The sequence below is a fragment of the Octopus bimaculoides genome, chromosome 29 (assembly GCF_046866305.1).
Source record: "Octopus bimaculoides isolate indiv1 chromosome 29, ASM4686630v1, whole genome shotgun sequence".
NCBI classification, from domain to species: Eukaryota; Metazoa; Mollusca; class Cephalopoda; order Octopoda; family Octopodidae; genus Octopus; species Octopus bimaculoides.
In genome coordinates, this window is record NC_142956.1 from 20,083,419 (window position 1) to 20,103,418 (window position 20,000).

General features: G+C 37.3%; 1 protein-coding gene across 5 annotated transcripts in view; it reads right to left on the bottom strand.

The window, feature by feature from the left end:
- LOC106871835 (uncharacterized) overlaps window positions 1–20,000 on the bottom strand; it is a 107,289-nt gene that overhangs the window by 5,545 nt on the left and 81,744 nt on the right. For 4 of the 5 annotated variants that reach the window (XR_016238979.1, XM_089345444.1, XM_089345443.1 and 1 more), the window contains exons 6-13: window positions 19,523–19,645; window positions 18,376–18,617; window positions 17,076–17,669; window positions 16,226–16,268; window positions 14,244–14,403; window positions 13,264–13,450; window positions 12,074–12,171; window positions 8,723–8,895 (exon numbers count right to left, since the gene is read on the bottom strand). Coding sequence is in view for 4 of the 5 variants with exons in the window: in XM_089345444.1 (XP_089201570.1) it covers window positions 8,723–8,895; window positions 12,074–12,171; window positions 13,264–13,450; window positions 14,244–14,403; window positions 16,226–16,268; window positions 17,076–17,669; window positions 18,376–18,617; window positions 19,523–19,645 (1,620 nt within the window). In the remaining variant the exon portion in view is untranslated. The remainder of the gene's footprint in view (window positions 1–8,722; window positions 8,896–12,073; window positions 12,172–13,263; window positions 13,451–14,243; window positions 14,404–16,225; window positions 16,269–17,075; window positions 17,670–18,375; window positions 18,618–19,522; window positions 19,646–20,000) is intronic. The other variant, XM_089345445.1, reaches the window with a different exon arrangement.

The following is a 20,000-nucleotide window of genomic DNA, read 5'->3' on the forward strand; positions in this document are numbered from 1 at the left end:
TAACCAAGCTTTGAATGTTTTGTTCATTTCTCTGATATTGTTTTTATTGGTGCATCACTCTTGTGGTACCATAGACTTATAAAAGATTGGCATGGATATACAAACAGACAAATAGATAGATACAAATAAAGAGGTATATATAGACAGACCATGAGGTATATGTGTATATATATACATATATATAGATAGACAGACAGATAGGTAGGTAGGTAGGTAGGTAGATGGATGGATAGATAGATATTGCCAGAAATTTGGAAGGGTAGAAACATGGGGGAGAGTAAAAGAAATATAGAAAAATGAAAGAAATACAAAGAAAAAGAAAAAAAGGGAAATAACAAAAGAAAAATAAATGTAAGTAAAGAAAGAAAAAAAGCCAAAAATAGAAATAAAAAAAACAGTCAGGGAACTAAAATGAGAAAAGAATAAAATCAGAAAGTCGAACATCAAAGCACAAAATAATTATAAATATGGATGTGTGTGTGTATGTTGGTATGAATGTGTATGTATGAATCAGTGAGTGTATTTGTGTGTGTATGCATGTGTGTATATATATATATATATATATATATATATAGTGGGGGCCAAAAGTCATGCACCAAAACCATTTGGCATTTAATTCTCATGTCTATTCTAACCCCAGGTCGGATAGAACTTCAGGCAAGACTAACTTCAGCTGAAGATTTTACTCACAACATTTATCTGAGTCTTTTTCTTTATCATTTTATATTTTATTTTATTATTTTGTTATGTTGTTGTTGTTATTATTATTATTATTATTATTATTATTATTACTAAGCCTGGCTGAACTCTTAGCATGCCGAGTGAAAAGCTAAGCGCTATTTCATCAGTCTTTACATTCTTAGTTCAAATTCTGCCGAGGTCAACTTTGCTCTTCATCCGTTCAGGGTCGATAAATTAAGTACCAGTGATGTACTGGGTCGATCTAATCAACTGCCCCCCCCCCCACCCCAAAAAAAATTGTGGGGGGGGGTGCCTTGTACCTAGATAAAGTGATAGTAGTATGTTGTCAACTTAATGTGACAGTCCCATGAAAGGGAAGAATGCTACTGTTATTTAAGCTCTAGGAAACTGTCACATTAAGCTGACAACATACTATAACTTTATTGTGCTGCTACTGCATAGATCTCTCTGAGAGATTCAGAAATGTATTATTTCTACTTGTGCCTAGAGTAGCAAAGATTATTATTATTATTATTATTATTATTATTACTATCATCATCATCATTATTAAGGTGGTGAGCTGACAGAATCGTTAGCATGCCGGGTGAAATGCTTAGTGGTATTTCGTCTGTCTTTATGTTCTGAGTTCAAATTCCGCCGAGGTTGACTTTGCCTTTCATCCTGCTTTTCTAAGCAGGGGGAAAGAAACTGGAAGAGGGCACTTTTGCAGGCCTTGGGGACGACAGAGTAATCTAGGATTTTTACCTGGGGTTTACCCTGGATTACCCCAAGTGGACTGCCCCCTCCTATTGGGGATTCTATTTATTTCTCTACTTTTTATAACGTATCCTCTGTTATCGTCTTTAATGTGGTATTATCTCCCCTTGATGTTAACCCCACGTTTTTGTAGTTTTTGTCTTTTTTTTTCTGCTGTAACTCATCCTTTGATATTGTTTTCCATGTCTTGGGCCTTTGTGGCCAATAAAAGAAATCCTTATTATTATTATTATTATTATTATTATTACCTCCACCTTAGGTATTGTTTTCAGTTGTGTTTGTTTGTTTGTTGGTTTGTCTGTGGACAAATTATCTCAAGAATCACCGGATGGATTCGGATGAAACTTTCAGGGATGTTTGGCCTCGTGACTGGCATGAACTGATTAGATTTTGGGATCGATCTGGTACTGGACAAAGATTCTGAATTATTTTTCCTATTTTTTTACTTAATTTTTGAGAGCGGTCGGGTTCATTTTTAGTATTCTCTTTTGTGAGAGCAGTCGAGTTTATTTCAGATATTCTCATTCTAAAAATCAACTCTGGTTTAGCCATATTTCACCCGTCGCTACGTTCTGAGTTCAAATTCTGTCGAGGTCGACTTTGCGTTTCATCCTTTCGGATGTTGATAAATTAAGTACCAGTGAAACACTGGGGGAGTTTTCAGTTTTTAATAACTTCCTTAATTTTACATATAAATACATGAAATTTTGATACAATATAAAGGACATAACGGAAATTAATATCCATAAGTCAAATTTTGCAACACCAATACATTACATATTAAAAATGACATTGCTAAGTGGCAGCCATTTTTGGCTTCGCATGCCCGTGCTATTTCCAAAACTTGCACCATAATACCCTCAAGAGTTTCAGACCCCATTTTTTAAATATTTTTCTATTGATGTTCTCCTTCAGTTATACCAGGGTCTCCAGTTTGTTGACGTAAACCCTCTCTTTCAGGTATCCTCACAAGAAATATCCAGGCTTTTCAAGTCTGGGGAACATGACAGCCAGTTGACATTGCCATCGCGGGAGAGTATTCCCTCTCCAAAACACTGCCGTAACAACTGCATTGTTTCTCTTGTGGTATGAGCAGTTGCCATATCTAGCTGGAACCATGTGTGGGGTCTACTTTGAATGGCTGTCACGTTCCCCAGACTTGACTAGCCTGGATTTTTTTCTTGTGGGGATACCAGAAAGCGAGAGTTTACGTCAACAAACCAGAAACCTTGGCGCAACTGATGGAGAACATCAACAGAGAAATCAGAGAATTAGGGTCTGAAATTCTTGAGGGTGTTATGGTACAAGGTTTGGAAAGAGCAAGGACGTGGGAAGTCGAAAATGGCTGCCATTTAAACGATGTCATTTTTGATATGTGATGTAATGGTGTTGCAAAATTTGACTTGTGTATATTAATTTCCAATATATCCTTTATATTGTATCAAAATTTCATGCATTTATTTGTAAAGTCAAGGAAGTTGTTAAAGACTGAAATCCATCAGTGACTTTTGGGACACTCTGTACCTGTTAGAAACAATAGCCAAATCTTCTTAAATCATACCTTAGAGTATTATATATGTTTATATGTATGAGCCAATGAGAGAGAACACTACATGGTTGCTAGATGTAGCAGAAATAGCAGCCAAATCTACCCCAAATCACACCATACTGTTCTTGACTAAAAATATGAATGAAGGAAACACAAGCCAATGTAGAGCATGATAAAGAGTGTTTGAATAGAAGGCAGGATAGTCATGGCTGGAACATCACTGATTATGAATTCCCTGGGAGTAAACTAGTATAGCAAAAAAAAAAAAAAACAGCAACATAGTGATGCAGGAGCCACCACATCAACACCCACTCTTGTGTTATAGTATTTTTGACTGCTGTTTCCAGCAGTTTAGCATTTAAATATATTTGAGCATCTCTATATATGCATATAGAGTTGAGAATACATAGATAAAATATACAAATCTGCACATACACATACATACATACATATGAAAATATCCCGTCGTTCAATCTAAAATTCCAATGATGGAGTCTTGGATCTATGTTAGAGACTAGCTCTTTCTCTATTGGCAAGAAATCTTGAGATAAAACTAAATAATAATATACATACACACACACATACAAACGAACAAACAAATAAACAGAAATATTCTGTTGATGTCGAAAATGAAGGTGCCTTGGATCTTGGTCAGAAACCAGCTCTTTCTTCATTGGCAAGAAATCTTGAAATCAAACGTAATTATGTCTGACATACATACATACATACATAGTTATCACTGCCATTGTTGTAACAACAACAACAACAGCAACAACAATTACAAGATACTTGAACAGGAAGAAGAAGAAAAAGAAGGAAAAAAAAAACTATTGTTTTTTTTAAATTTGTTTATTAATTTATTTGTATATTTTTGTTCATTTTTTAAAAAATATTTTATTACTCAATTTCAAAAAAATATAACATCACAAACAGGATTGGGAGATATTTGTACAAGAACTTGAAGACTCAGATGGAACAATATACATGTGTGTGTGTGTGTGTGTGTGTTTGCGTGTGTGTAAACAAAACACATATGCTGCATATGTGCGACCGAAAATGTTTACATTACTAGAAGTGTTTTTATTTGCGATTTCATATATATATATATGTGTGTCGACAAGTTGTTGTATACATATATACACATATGTATATATACACATATTTAATTTCAACAGTAAATTTTTATTTTTGTGCAGAGCACATTTTTTTTTTTTTTTTAAAGGATGAGAAAAAACAAAATATTTGAAAACAATTTTGAAATATAAGGAAAATGTGTGAAAAAAAATAACGACATATTTCCTATCTACACCATATTTACAACTGTCCTCCAAATTTATGTCACAGGTCGTCTCTCTGTACTGCCCCTTGCAGGACTTTGTCCACTCACTGTAGAGTCTTAACCTCTTAACATATTATCCCGTATATTTTCGTTTAGAGATGTCTAGTAAATATATATTTGAACGAAAATATACGTTCACTGTATTCTGAGGCATTTTCCACTTATTTCTAACCCCCAAATATTTCATTCATGATGTTATTCCTGTTTCTTATAATTAACAATCAGTAACTCTCTCTCTCTCTTTACTCTTTTACTTATTTCAGTCATTTGACTGCGGCCATGCTGGAGCACCGCCTTTATAATCGAGCAAATCGACCCCCAGGACTTATTCTTTGTAAGCCTAGTACTTATTCTATTGGCCTCTTTTTGCTGAACCACTAAGTTACGAGGACAAAAACACACCAGCATCAGTTGTCAAATGATGGTGGGGGGACAAAGACAGACACACATACACACACACACATATATATATATCTATATATATATATATATATACGATGGGCTTTTTTCAGTTTCCGTCTACCAAATCCACTCACAAGGCTTTGGTCGGCCCGAGGCTATAGTAGAAGACACTTGCCCAAGGTGCCACACAGTGGGACTGAACCAGGAACCATGTGGTTGGTAAGCAAGCTACTTACCACCAGTAACTTCATCATAAAATTGTAACTGATCCAAAATAATTTGTGCACTTATTCTTACTTATATACAAATTCAAAATGAATAATAATAAAATGATTTTTTATTGCCTGAAATTGGAAAAAAAAAATGCATTTGCTAAAAAGTTAAGGACTTCTAAAAGTTATCAGTGGATGCAATTTGTGATTTGACTGCTATTTCTACCAGGTCGAGATACCATGTAGAGGTTTCCATCATTGGCTCATACATGCATATATACTTACTTACATACTTACACAAGACAGTGGAGTGTGATGTGAGGGTGATTTGGCTGCCATGCAGCGGTCTCCCTCATTGGCTCACATGTACATGCATAAAAGATTAGGGTGTGATCTGAGGGAGATTTGACTGCTATTTCTCGCAGGTCTAGCTACCATGCAGAAGTCTCCCTCATTGGCTCATGCATGCATACATATATATACACTTAAGACAGTAGGATGTGAATTGAGGGAGATATGGCTGCTGGTACTACCAAGTCTAGCTACCATGTAGAGGCCTGACATTGGCTCATACATCTACACACACATATAACAATTGTCAAACCTACCACATATATATATGCATTTCATGTTGCTCCATGATCATTTCCTCATCTGACATGTAGCACCCATTGCACCTGTACAGGGAATGTCCATTTGATGGAGGGAGAGAGCTTATGTGTACACTCCCTCCATCAAATGGACATATACATACATACATACATACGTATATATATGTATATATATATATATATATATATATATATATATATATATATATATATATATATATGTATGTATGTATGTATATATATATATATATATATATATATATATATATATATATATATATATATATACATATTTAAATATATACATATATATATATGCATGTATATATATATATATATATATATATATATATATATATATATATATATATATATACATACATACATACATACATGGAATGAGCAGGGCTTGTTACAATGCCCTGGTTTTTCCCTCCTTTTTCTCTCATCCGCAATTAAGGTCTTGCAGTTGTGTGCCAAGGGAACATTAAGATACCAGGTGTTGTGGAGATCAATGCAGCAGGCACAAAGAGATTTTTTAGGGAGTCCTTCAACCTCTTCTTCAGTGCTTTTCTATGATAAAGGCTTTTTATATTTTCCATAGGGGCCATCAGACTCATGGCAGACTTCAGCTCTATGTGAGGGATTTTAAGCACCATATCAATTAAGTTTCATGCTAATTATAATCCTAAAGGATTCATACAGACATCTTTCGATTTCTGATTTTTTCAGGGAAGGGGTCTCCAGGATTTCGTTGATGTTGATGCAGCAGTGGTGGGGGTGGGTAGGAGGTTTATGTTATGAATCTTTTTTGCCTGCTTTCAGTTTTGCAGTTGTTGTATTTTTTTATTATCTTTGTTTATTTATTTATTATTGGTTAATTTCCCTATTTTCGGTCCAAACGGTGAGTCTTGTCGTCCGGAATGAACAATGTAAAAAGGGCAGGGTTCGGGGTAGGTGCAGTGTGGAGTGCAGCGGGGTTTTGGAATCGGACTTGGTGAAAGGAGAAGACGGGAAAGCAAAGAAAGAAAGAAAGATGGAATGGTGGTTTGATAGAATGATGGAATGCAAGAATTGAAGAATTAAAAAGAAAGACATAATCAAAATCAAAGAATAGAAAAAAAAAAAAACTAAAAAAATGAAATGAGCAAGAAAAATATATATAGAGAAATAAAATGCAAAAATGTTTTGTTTCTGTGGAGAAGGTCATGGTTAGAATATCACAATTGCTGTGGTGTGGAGGGGAGTGGTGGGAGGGGAATCTAGAGGAGATGTGGGAAGAGGAGGAGGAGGGGGATAGAAAGAGGAGGAGGGGGATAGAAAGAGGAGGGGAGGAGGAGGCAGGTCAGAATGAGGAGGAATGGCAGGAGGGGAGGATGAAGAGGGAGAGGGAGTGGAGGAGGAAAAGGAAGGAAGAGTAAGAAGGGAAGAGGAGGAAGAAGGGGAGAAAGGAGAAGAAGAAGGAGGAGGAGGACAAGGATTTCACCACTTCCATTTATCAAATTGTCAAGATTGTTTCTTTTCCATGCCTCAAGGCTGTTACGATAAAAAATGGCAAGTAAGATGGAGTGAATCCTCACTTAGAGTATTTAAGTGTGCATGTGTGCACGCTTGAGCACGTGTATGTCTGTGTATGTGTGTATATGTGCATACTTATATATATATGTATGCGTGTATATAAGAATATATATATGTATATGTGTGTATATATATGTTTGTTTTTATGTTATATATAAAAATATATATACCTATTTATATATATATATATATCTATATATATATATATGTGTGTGTGTGTGTATGTATGTTCATACATACAGACACACATACATACACACACACAAATACATGAACACACACATACGTGTACATACATATATATATATATATATATATACATATATACATACATATATATATGTATATATATATATATATACATATATATATATATACATAGGTATATCTATACATATATACATATGCATATATACATATATACACACACACACATACAACATACATGTACAATACATGTATGCATGAAGGAGAAGACATGTTGGATGCGAATGAACATCATGAAAGAAGAAAAGAAAGAAAAGAAAGAAAAGAAAAACAAAATCAAAGTTTTCTTTTTTTCCCTTTTCTTTAAAAAAATTTTCTTTCTTTTGAAAAACAATGATTTTTTTTTTTTAGATATATCTTTTTTTTAAAAAATTATTCTTGGTTTTTTTTTTGCAAGAATGAAAAAAATTATAATCTGCAAACTTCAACGTAATAATAATAATAATAATAATAATAATAATGATAATAATAATAATAATAATAATAATAATAATAATGATAATAATAATAATAATAATAATAATAATAATAATGATAATAATAATAATAATAATAATCTGTTCTACTCTAGGCACAAGGCCTGAAATTTGGGGGAAGGGGACTAGTCGATTACATTGACCCCAGTACTTCAATGAATATATATGAAATATCATAAAATATCAAATATTATTAAGTATGAAAATGGAGAGATCTAACGGATACAAATTAGTTAATTAATTAATATATTCACCTACAATTGTTTCATTGAAACAATTGTAGGCAAATATGTTAATTAATCTGTATCCATTAGTTGTCTCCATTTTCATACTTAATAATAATATTTGATATTTTATATATATATATATATATATATATATATATATATATATAATTTTAATTTTTAATTAATTGATTTTAATTGAGTTTTTACCTGTAATTTTGGATTTTATCCCTAATATTATTATATATATATATATATATATAATAGGGGTACTGAAAAGTTCTTGGCTCTAAGGATATTGTGTAAAGCCTGGCTGGAGGCCCAACCTCCTGAACCCTTTCACAGGGCTTAGAAAAACTGGAGGACCACTGCAATAAGTGTGTGAATCTGAGAGGGGGAATATGTTGAATGAAATCTTAATTAACTGATCCTCATGTATTTTCTTTTACTCAAAGCCAGGAACTTTTTCAGCACCCCTTTGTATGTGTGTGAGTCTATCTGTGTGTGTGTGTGTGTGTGTGTGTGTGTGTGTGTGTGTGTGTGTGTGTGTGTGTGTGTGTGTGGTGTGTGTGTTTGTGGGGTTTTTTTCTTAAATACTGTCCTCACCAGATGTGAAGTGGTAACCCATGTAAAGCTGGTTGTCGAACGATTGCTCGCCCTTCCTGATCGGCTGTGGCGTGAGTTCCGTCTCTGATTCGGGCCTCGGGGTACTGCTATGGTCAGGTGATACGGGAACTGGATGTCCGATGTTCACAATTGGGCACAGCTTTTTGGCACGCCTGGGAGCGAAAGAGAAAGAGTGAGAGAGAGAGAGAGACAAAAGCAAGAAAAAGAGAGAGAGAGAGAGAGAGAGCAAGCACATAACAAGAACATGGAACAATTTTGTATCATTATCCCAGTTGTTGTTGTTATTTGTGTTTGACGTCTGTTTGACGTGCGTTTGATGAATGCTTAGTGTGTTTTACTTGTTGTTTGATGCATGTTTGTGTGTTTGATGTGTGTGTAGTGTATATTCTTTGTTGTTTGAAATATGTTTGATAGATACTTGATGTCTGTTTGATATATGTTTGATGTGTGCTTAGTGTGCGTTTTTTGTTGTTTGATCTATGTTTGATGTACATTCAATATGTGTTTGATGTGTTTGGTGTATGTTTTATGAGTACTGATGTGCTTGATGTACATTCAATATGTGTTTGATGTAAGTTCGATGTGTGTTTCATGTATGCTCACTATGTTTGATGTGTTTGGTGTATGTTCGATGTGTGTTCGATACATGTTTGATGTGTTTGATGTATATTCGATGTGTGTTTGATGTGTATCCAGTAAGTGTTTGACATGTCTTTTGGTGTGAAGTGATGTATGCTTGATGCATATTCGATGTTTGTTTGATGTGTGTTTGATGTATGCTCAATGCATATTACACACATGTTTGATGTTGCTTCATATGTGTGTTTTACTGTGAACCCTTGCTGATTTGAATGACATGCTTAATGGCTGTTGTGATGCAGATAATATTGTCTGATATTATTTTGTTTGATGTCATCTGCCTGATGTGTAGTGGACTTCATGCTGTTGATGCGTGAGCGAGGCGTCTGACATCATAATTTCAAGGTGTAACAATGACACCTCACAAAATATGTTATCGTTTAATATTAAAATTGTGTTTGAAAGGCGGGTCTGTAGCAGTAGCATTGCAGCAGAGTCGCAGTAGCGTTGCAGCGGTGTTGCAGTTGTATTGCAGGAGCAACAGCAGATCAGCAGTAGCATTAGCATTGCAGCAGCATCAGAACAAAAAGTAGTAGTAGCAGTAGTAGTAGTAGTAGTAGTAGTAGTAGTAGTAGTAGTAGTAGTAGTAGTAATGGTGATGATAGTAGTAGCAACATCAGCAGCAGTAGTAGTAGTAGTAGTAGCAGTAGTAGTAGCAGTAGTAGTAGTAGTAGTAGTAGTAGTAGTAGTAGTAGTAGTAGTAGTAATGGTGATGATAGTAGTAGCAACATCAGCAGCAGTAGTAGTAGTAGTAGTAGCAGTAGTAGTAGCAGTAGTAGTAGTAGTAGTAGTAGTAGTAGTAGTAGTAGTAGTAGTAGTAGTAGTAGTAGTAGTAGTAGTAATGGTGATGATAGTAGTAGCAACAGCAGCAACATCAGCAGCAGCAGTAGCAGTAGTAGTAGTAGTAGTAGTAGTAGTAGTAGTACATCCAGGCATTATTGGACTTTGGGCTAAGGGCACACCATGTGACTCCCAAAAATAAGCAAATTTCTGAGAATGGCATATTTATGTGTGTGTGTATCTATCTACCTCTCTCTCTCTCTCTCTCTCTCTCGCTCTCTTTCTCTCCCTCTCTCCCCCCCCTCTCTCTCTGGCAGAATCGTTAGCACGCTGGGCGAAATGCTTAGCGGTATTTTGCCCGTCGTTATGTTCTGAGTTCAAATTCCACCGAAATCAACTTTGCCTTTTGTCCTTTCGGGGTCGATAAATTAAGTACCAGTTGCATACTGGGGATCGATGTCATCGACTGTCCCCTCGCCTACAATTTCAGGCCTTGTGGTTAGGAAGGGCATCCAACTGCAGGAACTCTACCAAATCAGATTGGAACCTGGTGCTGCCATCTGATTCGCCAGTCCTCAGTCAAATCGTCCAACCCATGCTAGCATGGAAAGCGGACGTTAAACGATGATGATGATGATATATATATAAACTACACTCTTGGAGTGGTTGGCATTAGGAAGGGCATCCAGCTGTAGAAACTCTGCCAAATCAGATTGGAACCTGGTGCAGCCATCCGGTTTCACCAGTCCTCAGTCAAATTGTCCAACCCATGCTAGCATGGAAAGCAGACGTTAAACGATGATGATGATGATGATGATGATGATGATGATGATGATGTGCCGATAGTAGAAAGGATCATTAAACTGGTATCTAAGGCGTTGAGCTGGCAGAAACATTAACATGCCGGGAGAAATGTTTAGCGGAATCTCGTCTGTTGTTACATTCTGAGTTCAAATTGTGCCGAGGTCGACTTTGCCTTTCATCCTTTTGAGGTCGATAAATAAAGCACCAGTTATGCGCTGGGGTCAATGTAATTGACTTAAATCCCTTCCCCCAAGATTTGAGGCATTGTGCTTCCAGTTGAAAGGATTTATTAAAGTTGTAAAAGTGTGACACACAGACATTCATATATATTATATTAGATACAATCTGAAATACCCAGTGATCTAAACTAAATCTTTCAATCAAAATTTCATGTTAATTTATGTTTAGCATATGTTAATTTATGTTCCAAACACCAGCTTAATAACGACAAATTATTTTACTAAATTCTTCATTATTTTCAGAATTAATTGAAACAAATCAGTACAAATATGGTAACTAAAGGGTTCAAGTGATCTAAATTAAAACTTTCAATTAAAATTTCTTGTTAATTTATGTCCTGAGCATCAGCTTTTGAAAGGACAAATTATTTTACTAAATACTTCATTATTTTCAAAATATCTTCAAAAGGTAGTATATACAGGCAGAAATTTGATAACAAAAGAATTATGACATAATTAGAGAAACGAAGTAGCTGATGAAAATATATTAGCAACTAATTAATGGCTAAGAGATGAATCCAAAAGAGATTAACAGGCAATTACCAACGATGACAGCCATTCTAAGATAATTTAATTAGCACATCCAACCCGGCTGTGCTGTTTTGACTGCCATAGGCAGCGATAATTCGCCAGAGAAGTCATTACACAATGGCATATGAAAGTTCGTCAACACCAGGAGATGTAATTGTTGCATCACGTAATTTCAGAGTAATTTGCACTTTTAAAAGTACAATTCTATAAAACACTCACAACGCCCGGTCTGGGAATCGAAACCGCGATCCTATGACCACGAGTCCGCTGCCCTAACCACTGGGCCATTGCGCCTCCACGCGGCAATAGAAGAGACTAAAACGACATTTTTACTTACCGCCGGAGTATCATGATGGCCACCAGGACAACAAACACTACAAACATGGTAACTATGACAACCAAAAGGATGATGTACCAGTAAGATTGAGCCCAATTCTGGAAATAAAGATGATATGTTTGTTTGTATTATATATTTTTTTTCTACTCTAGGCACAAGGCTCGAAATTTTTAGCAGGCGCGGGGGGGGGGGGGGGGGGCAATCGATTAGATCGACTCCAATACGCAACTGGTACTTAATTTATCGACCCCTGAAAGGATAAAAGGCAAAGTCGACCTCGACAGAATTTGAACTCAGAACGTAACGACAGACAAAATACTGCTAAGCATGCTAACGTCTCTGCCAGCTCGCCGTCTTACTGGTGCTATGTGTTGCAGAAGGGTGCATACAGACGTGTGCATAGTCATATGCAAGGTCTGATCGATAAGTATCCGGAACGGTGGGCAACTGGCAGAATCGTTAGCACACCGGGCGAAATGTTAAGCAGTATTTCGTCTGCTGTTAACGTTCTGAGTTCAAATTCCGCCGAGGTTGACTTTGCCTTTCATCCTTTTGGGGTCGATTAAATAAGTACCAGTTACGCACTGGGTCAATGTAATCGACTTAATCCCTTTATCTGTCCTTGTTTGCCCCCTCTATGTTTAGCCCCCTGTGGGCCATAAAGAAATAGATAAATATCCGGACTGTTGCCATAGCAATGAAGCTAAAGCATCCAGAGTGAAGCTGCTTGGTGTAGATTGACCTTGACCTCTGCTGTGCATGTGCACCAAGTTTTAATGTTCCAGCTCACTTCTGTTGTTTACAGCAATGCTTGGAAGGAAGGTGTGTAGCATGTGATCGTCGTATTGACCATGACAGAGAAAGTTGTCATGCCGATACCTGTGTGTGTGTAATATATATATGTATATATATAATAACAATAAATGGAGCAAAACGCATATAAATAAAAGTTCCTTTAATTCCTACACATGTTTCAAAATATATGTGAGCTCTCCTTCAAAGAAGTAAGAGCTGCTGGAATTCCATATACATTCATCTTCAGGGAATCAACATATAGAAGCAAGACAAATGCGAAATGATGAGGTAACTTACGAGCTAAGATGTGTGTGTGTGTGTGTGTGTGTGTATATAATATATATGTGCATATATATGGATGTGTGTGTGTGTGTGTGTGTATTTCCAGGACTTACCTCTGTGGGTGCGTTTTCTGGGTTTCTGTCGCCTGTTCCGAAGTGCCCCCTGTACACAGGGTAAGTCATGTCACGCTCGACAATGTAGAGAGGAATTTCTTCCCACGACGCTTGCAGATTGTCCAGCTTTGTGTCCACATCTGGAATGTCGGTCGATGCCGTTGCTAGGACACGTACAACACTGATGCTGGAAATGGATGAAGATGTGTAAGGTAGGGTGGTGATTTTAGTGGTTGTAGTGATAATGGGGGGAGGTTGATGTAATGGTGATGGTGAAGGTGATAATGATTGGGGTGGAGGGGGTTAGTGGTGGTTGTGAGGACGGGCCAGCCAAAGCCTTGTGAGTGGATTTGGTAGATGGAAACTGAAAGAAGCCCGTCGTTATGTGTGTGTGTGTGTTTGTGTTTTTGTGTTTGTTCCCCCACCATCACTTGGCAACTGATGTTGGTGTGTTTACATCTCCGTAACTTAGCGGTTCGGCAAAATACACCGATGGAATAAGTACTAGGCTTACAAAGAATAAGTTCTGGGGTCGATTTGTATGGCTATAGGTGGTGCTCCAGCATGGCTGCAGTCTATGACTGAAATAAGTAAAATAGTAAAAGAATATATATATATATATATAATATATCTATCTATCTATACATATATATATATATATATATATATAACAGTAATAATAATTGTCTCCTATTAAGAAACAAAAAAGTTTATATAGGACGGCAAAAGAAGTGCTCAAATATAAATGAGACTAGGAAGGAAGGTGTGTAGTGTGTGATCGTCGCATTAACCATAACAGAGTTATCATGGCAATACCTGCTCAGAGACCTACGCAACGTTACTGAAAGTGTATGGAGAGGAGTGTATGAGCCGCACACAAGTGTACAATGAGTGGCCGAAAAATGTCAATATTGACGAATGTTCTGTGGCCAGAGACACCCCTTACAGCTAAAAATAACTTAATAATTTGAACAACTCACTCATCTTCAGCAGTCATTTTGGTCAATGCAACATCTATGTCCAAATGTTCTTTGTTCAGGCCAACCTGATGAGAAAGTAGGTCCAGCAGATCTCTCTTCACCAGGGACACATCAATGGCATCTATGTCTCCAATAAGGAAAATCTCGGCTGAGTTTGAACCTGCCAAGAGAGAAGTTTGGTTGGATTACAAAAATCAGGTGATGTGTTGCATGGTGCACAAGCCACTAAGTGGTGCTGTCTGCAGATTATTTGGGGGGGGGGGGGTTCCATTTTTTAAAAATTTTATTTGCTATTTTTTCATCAACAACATTTTTCTTCATGTTTTAAATTCACACACACACACACACGCACACACAGACACAGACATTCATACATATAGAAACATACACAAACATTCCGATATACATACACACTAACGCATGAAAAATTCACGCACAAAAACAGCCATCAACATACAAATACAAGCATAATGATTCCGATCTACACACGCACATACACATACACGCACGCACACACACACACAAACACATTTGTATATTTATTTATACAGTTAGCTAGACAGATAGACAGATAGATAGATAGATAGATAGATAGATAGATAGATAGATAGATAGATAGATAGACAGACAGACAGACAGACAGATAGATAGATAGATAGATAGATAGATAGATAGATAGATAGATAGATAGATAGATAGATAGATAGATAGATAGATTAACTGATTAATAGACGAATACACACACACACACACACACACAGCCATAAAAAAAACCTCCTTTACTCGCCATACAGACGTTCTACTACTATTAAATGACGGAATTTCTACCAAACCTTTGATCATCTATATACAAAAGATACATTTAATGATTCTGATCTCCAGCAGCAACAACAACCACAGAGACATTAACTACAGTGGGACTGTATATTTCCTATCAAAAGCTCTTGAAACTTTTCAAGTCTGGCGAGACTAAGAAGGCAGATATCATTGCAAAGACGGCATTGTGTGAGACAGACGACAGGATGTCGGCCATCTTTGAAACATCTCGGAAAATTGCAATCGATACAGAACGGTGGGTTCAAAAGAAAGGTTTCGTCGGTGTATGACTGTTAACAGTTTGTTAAGTATCGTGTGTGTAGACGTTTAGACACACAGACACACACACACACATGTATACAGACACACAAAAGCCAAGTTAAGCATGCGAATACATAGTCAGACACATATATTTATATAAATGTATTCTGTGCATGTATGTGTGTGTAAACTTACATGTAAGAATGTTTATACACACACGAATAATATGTACATATATATGTGTGTGTCAATATGATATATACATGATTATATATATATGTGCGTGTGTGTGTGTGTGTGTGTGTGTGTGCAGGACCAGCTGTGTGGTAAGTAGCTTGCTTACCAGCCACATGGTTCCGGGTTCATTCCCACTGCATGGCACCTTGGGCAAGTGTCTTCTACTATAGCCTCGGGCCGACCAAAGCCTTGTGAGTGGATCTGGTAGACGGAAACTGAAAGAAGCCCATCGTATATATGTATATATATGTGTGTGTGTGTGTGTGTGTGTGTGTGTGTGTGTGTGTTTGTCCCCAGTATCACTTGACAACCGATGCTGGTGTGTTTGTGTCCCCGTAACTTAGGAAGGGCATCCAGCCTTAGAAACCCTACCAAAGCAGACGACTTGAACCCGGTGCAGTCTCCAGCCTCGCCAGCCCCTTTCAAACCGTCCAACCCATGCTAGCATGGGAAATGGACGTTAAATGATGACGACGACGACAATGATGGCGATTCATATATCTGAATAATCCTAATACAGTGGCCAAAGAGTTGAGGACGGATGGCAGAGGGCAGATGGCACGACGCTATTGAGATGATACAATGTTAGACATAGCTAGGCATAAAATTCTTGGCTCGGAGGGACAGGCGTTGGGAACATAGTTGAATGGTAGCCAAGGTAGACTTACCTGGAGGTTGTGGTGTGGATGGCAGGTACAATGACATCGGTATCTGTAAGGACAGAATTTAAAACAAGGAAGAGTCAAAGACTGAAGATAGATGACAAAAGATGGAAGATAAAAGATTGGTGACAAAAAAAAAAAAAAAACACCAGAAGACAGATCACATATGTCAAAAGACAGGTGACAAAAGGATAGAAGTCGAGTGACATAAGACAGAAGACAAATGGCATAAGACTGATGATAAACAAAAAAAAAAAGCAGAAGATAGATGATAGCTGACAAAAGATGGAAGATAAAAGATTGATGACATAAAGAGAAAAGAGAGAATTTAGATGACAGTAGATGACAAAAGACTGATGACAGATGATAGACTATAGATGACAAAAAGACAAAAGAGAGAATTTAGATGACAAAAGACAGAAGATAAATGACAGAAGATACATGATGGAAGACAAAAGACAGAATTTTCATGACAGAAGATAGATGGTTGATGATGAAAGACAGAAGATAGATGACAGAAGACAAAAGGCAGAATTTTCATGACAGAAGATAGATGGTTGATGATGAAAGAAGACAAAAGGCAGAATTTTGATGAAGGAGATAGACGATAAAAGACAGAAACAGATGACAAAAGATAGACGATGAAAGATAGATGATTGATGACAAATGACAGAAAATATATGACAAAAAACAGGAACGTAACAAAAGATAGAAGACAGATGACAAAAGACAAAAGATTGAAGATCAAAAACCAGAAGAATACAACAAAAGACTAAAGACAGAGCTAACAAAGGATAAAAACAGATGACTAAAGATTGAAGGAAATAGACACCTGAGAACAAAAGACGATGCTTACCTCACAGGTGGGCCCTGTCCAATCTTCTGGGCAAATACATGTGAAATGTCCCTGACTGTTTAGAGTAGGGTTTTCTTGGTAACAGGTCCCATTATTTGAGCAGGCGTTCAGAACACAGGGTATCATCTTCATGTCACACAATGGGCCACCCCAACCAATGGAGCATACACACTCGTATTGATCATGCCGCTCTATACAGGTGGCGTTCTCGCTGCACTCGTTGTCCAAACAGAGATCCCGCTCGTTGCAAGTCGGGCCCGTCCAACCATGAACACACACGCACTTGAAGTCATTGACGAAATCCAGGCAGATGGCCCCGTTCTGACACGCACCCGTTGCGCATTCATTGATGTTCGTTTCGCAGTTCTGGCCTGTGTAACCGGCAACGCATTCGCATGTGTAGCTGCCATCTGTGTCGTGGCACGTGGAGTTGTGTTCGCATGGGTTGTCGATGGAATCAAGGCATTCGTTGATCTGCACCTGGCATAATTCTCCAGTATAACCGGTCGCACAGATGCATTTGAAATCAGCCTGCAGGTCAACACATGTCGCTGAGCCAACACAAGGGTTGCTGTCACACTCATTGATATCAATCTTCAAAAAAAAAAAAAAGAGACAAAGAAATTCAAAAACAGAAAGAAAGCTACATAAACGTGGCTGTATGGTAAGAAGCTAGTTTTATCACCTTTCAAGTAACTCAGAACAGGTAAAGGTAAGCTTGCCAAAGTTTAAAGCAGCTTAAATATGGAGATTAAGATTGTTTGGTATTGGATATTCATCACGTACAGTGTTCCTAGCCAATCTAATCACCGTCACAGGAGGACAGTCGAAATAAATAAATAGACAAAAGCCTTTCACTTTTATAATATTCTCTAACCAAGTAATAACACTCAATTACAGCATATAAATAAATAATAAATCAAAAATTGTAAAAACTACTAAAAAATATTCTCTAATGCTAATATATGGCCATAGAGATTAAAAAAGTATGGAAGACCTTACATTTACGAGGGAGCTCTGGGCAAAATATTATTGTGCATGACCATCCTTGGGATATAAGAAATGTGTGTAAAGTTTAATGAAGATTGGTTGAGAATTGTTAGTCACTATACACACACATACTGCAATTTATATATACTAGATATAGCTGGTTTAACTATTTAGCATTCAGATTCTTCTGTCAAATGCAATGCTTAATTTATTCACGTTGTTTTGAATTAATCATGGATTATCTTGTTGCTTTGAGATTTCAATGATGTGATCGTTTATACTCTCAAAAACACTAAAGAGCACATCTCACCTCACAATCCTGTCCCTCCCAACCATCCATACATTCACAGAGGTAACCCATGTGTTGGTCAATGCAGGTGGCGTTGTTCTGACAGGGATGCGGCTGGCAGTCGTTGATGCTACTCTCACAGGTGATTCCTGCCCACCCCTCTGTACAGTTGCAATGGAATGTTCCACGGCCATCAGTGCATGTCCCATTGTTGGTACAAGGGTCAGATAAGCATTCTAATATCTCGGTCTCACAAAAATGACCTGTGGCAATGGAAAAAGAAAAAAAAAGGATTATATAAATATACACACCCATTTATATCTATCTGTCTGTCTATACATACATGTATATATATATATATATATATATATATATATATATATATATATATATATAATATACTTAAACGATCTTCGTTTTGCGACGGATCTGGCGCCTTTCGTGGAAGCTTTCGCCCGCTTCTTAGGACCGACTGACCCGTGCTCGGCCGCCGTTGGCTAGGAACCCTTCTCCACTTCAGTCTTTGAAGGTCTCGTTCGAGTATTTGCTACTACCACCGAGGCGCAGGAGTGGCTGTGTGGTAAGTAGCTTGCTTACCGACCACATAGTCCCGGGTTCAGTCCCACTGCGTGGCACCTTCGGCAAGTGTCTTCTACTATAGCCTCGGGTCGACCAAAGCCTTGTGAGTGGATTTGGTTGACGGAAACTGTAAGAAACCCGTCGTATATATATATATATGTGTGTGTGTGTGTGTGTGTTTGTGTGTGTCTGTTTGTCCCACCACCATCGTTTGACAATCGATGTTGGTGTGTTTACATCCCCGTAATTTAGCGGTTCGGCAAAAAGAAATCCGATAGAAGAAATAGCTAGGCTTACAAAATATAAGCCCTGGGGTCGATTCGTTCGGCCAGAGGTGATGCTCCAGCTTAGCCGCAGTCAAATGACTGAAACAATGAATGAATAAATAAATAAATGAGTAAAAAGAAAAAAAAAATGGTTATTACAGTCCAAGGGAGAAAATTCATACCTCAGACAACTTTTGTCAAAGTTATTTCCCTTGGACTTCTACATGCGTGTGCTTGCGTATGCATGTGCTTACATATGTGTGTATAACACAACAGCTGATATTGGATTCTAGGTGACAAGAATGAAAAACTTTAATACTCACCTGTGTACCCTTTTGGACAAACACATGTGTAGCCCAAGTATTTGTCCACGCAAGTGGCATAATTTTCACATTTATGAGAGACGCAATCATCCACACTGGCAAGGCAATCTGCAGACGTCCACCCTGATAACATCAAGAGAGAGAGAGAGAGAGATAAGAATTTACTAAACAACTGAACAAAAACAGAAAGATGTCAAGATCGTTTCGACCCAGAAAACATCGTTTCCAGCTTGCCATACGACACCATATCTATATCCTTATATTTTCAAAAAGAGGAGCTCAGTACCCCCATATCCAACACAAACCAACATCTGTGGACTGGCTTCTGGGTTATTGCTTTCTGCTGGATGGGGATGCTAAGCTGCCCTGCTTGAAAATATAAGGATACAGAAATTACGTTGTATGACCAGCTGGAAATGAATGCTTATTAGGGCTAAACAACAGTAACATTCATCCTATTCAAGACTGCCACGCTACG